Source organism: Plasmodium reichenowi, chromosome 14 (assembly GCF_001601855.1).
Source record: "Plasmodium reichenowi strain SY57 chromosome 14, whole genome shotgun sequence".
Classification (NCBI taxonomy): Eukaryota; Apicomplexa; class Aconoidasida; order Haemosporida; family Plasmodiidae; genus Plasmodium; species Plasmodium reichenowi.
Genome location: NC_033659.1, coordinates 3,060,753 through 3,063,251, shown reverse-complemented (window position 1 = coordinate 3,063,251; position 2,499 = coordinate 3,060,753). Strand labels below are relative to the sequence as shown.

The 2,499-nt window shown below is 19.4% G+C and overlaps 1 protein-coding gene across 1 annotated transcript; it reads right to left on the bottom strand.

Annotated features, from left to right (window-relative positions):
• Window positions 1-1,272: 1,272 nt before the first annotated feature.
• PRSY57_1474800 (tubulin epsilon chain, putative) lies at window positions 1,273-2,499 on the bottom strand (the record flags this gene model as incomplete). The annotated part of the gene is made up of 1 exon (XM_012910344.2): window positions 1,273-2,499. A coding segment is annotated over one exon (1,227 nt), but the record flags the coding sequence as incomplete, so codon positions are not given.

The following is a 2,499-nucleotide window of genomic DNA, read 5'->3' as shown; positions in this document are numbered from 1 at the left end:
TATTCTATATATTATATTTATTACTATTTTATATATCTTTTTATTTTATTGGAATACTATCGAAATAGTAAATATTTCAATGACAAAAAGGATTGAACAACAATGCAAAATTAATATCAAAATTTGAAAGGTGTATGAAATATGTTCAATACATGCAATGAATGTAATAAGATATATGCTTTTATAATATATTGTATAATGGAGAATTATTAAAAAAAAAAAAAAAAAAAAATTATATCATATCATATCATATCAAATCATATAAAATAAAATAAGATAAAATCGAATAATAAATATCAAAACGTTTTCACAGAATCATTATTAATTTGGAAAGAAATGTTTAAATATATATATATATATATATATTGTTCAATTTTATCATGTATTATTTTATTATATCTGTTTTTCTAAACTATGGATATTTATTTTTAAAACACATAAAAGCTTTCTACAAAATAGATAATGGTCCATTTTGAATTTTTAATATTTTCAGGTTCTCAAAATCAAAACATAAATTACATAGTTCTTTATATTACATTTTTTATATAATACTTATTTTTCAATTTTTAATATATATTTTTATATAAGAGCCTAATTTGGACAAACATAAAATATAGTTTATAATAATAAAAAATATACTAGAGCAATTCGATGAGCAAGAATTCAATAATGGTTTAAAAAAATATATATGTATACTTCCCATTGTTTTTATACTTTTTAAATTAAAATGTCCACTAAATATGTAAAACTATTTATCTTTCTAATTTATCAAATATTTTAAAATAATGTACTTGAAAAAAAACTACATTTTTCATACACATCTTTTAACATATAAAAATATATAAAACAAGATCAACAATATATATGTACATATATATATATATATAATATATATATTACATTATCTGTTTACATTCACACTTTTGTAATATTTATACAATATTGTTACAAAAATTTTATTATTTTGAGAAAAAAAAAAACAAAATTTAAAATATTTTACATGATCACATAAAAAAATAATATTAATTAGATATATACAATAAGATAATATATATAAAATTATTTACATTTATAAAATTATTATTTATAATTAACCATAACTTTTTCATTAATATTATAAAATATTCTCAAATATATTATACTAATTGAATAATTTTAAGATATCACAACACTATGTGTTTTTCCATTCTTCTTATTTATTTTGTAATATATTTTTTTATTTTTTTATTTTTTTATTTATTTTTATTTATTTTTTTTTTTTTTGTTTCCTTGTTATATGATTGGCTTATTTTTAAAATCAAACCAGTTGACCGTTTTATCGTATTTTTTCAATTTTGATTTTAAATAATAAGGACAAACTGTAATATCTAGATCTGTATTATCCTTATTAGTAACATTAACATCACCTTCTTCACATATGTCATAACCTAACATATTAATCGCTTTTTTATTTAAAAACTTTGGAGAACAAAATAAATTTTTCTGTATGTAACTATATTCGAAAATTAAGTTTTGTATTTTTTCTTTAAATTCTAAAATATCATCCATTGATAAATATTCTAAATAATGGTGTAAATGAGCTTTCCTCTTAAATAATTTATTAAACCTTTCTAGTATTTGTAAAAATGTATTTCTGATTTCACAAGAATTTATTAAACATAATAAACTATATGGTTGATTTAAAGGGGAAACATTACAGATACCAATTTTTGTGGCATCTTTGTTGTATTTTAAAATATTTAAATTATTTTTTATTAACAAAACATTTTTCGTAACATCAGATATGTTTATATTTCCCCTTACTAGAAATGCCATAGATAAACTAAGTCCATCTTTAGGATTAGCAATAAGCATTTGATTATTTTGACTTAACACATTTTTAAACAAATGATCAAATGTCCTTATACTTTCTGATTCTATGCATGGACTTAAAGAGGAAAGTAAAAAATTAAAAAATGGATAAGGTATTAGGTTAGTACATATTTCATTTATATCAACATTTAAAGAACCTTCAAACCTCATTGAGCTAGTTAAATTTAATATCACGTTAGCAACAATATTATTCATCTTTGAATAATCATTTTTAACAATAGATGTATTCTTGTCATTAGCACTATTTATATTGTTATTTTTTAGAGTTTTGTCAATTTCTCTTAATTTTTTGCTATTCAAAATATTTAAAAGGGCGTCATTAGATACTGGCAATACACAATTAGAAAATTCATGAATTTTATTTAGAGCAAAAAAACTATTATAAGGAGATGTAATTACATCATCACATACTGAAGGAAAAACACAATTACTAAATTTAATTTGTCGAAATGTATCAGATAACATTTCTAATATATAAGAACCTAATCCAGAACCTGTTCCTCCTCCTAAAGATGAAGTAATATAAAATGATTGTAAAGAATCACACTTTTCTACATTTCTTCTTATAATATTATCAATAATATTTTCATACATTTTACCATAATACATATATCCTTGAGACCAATT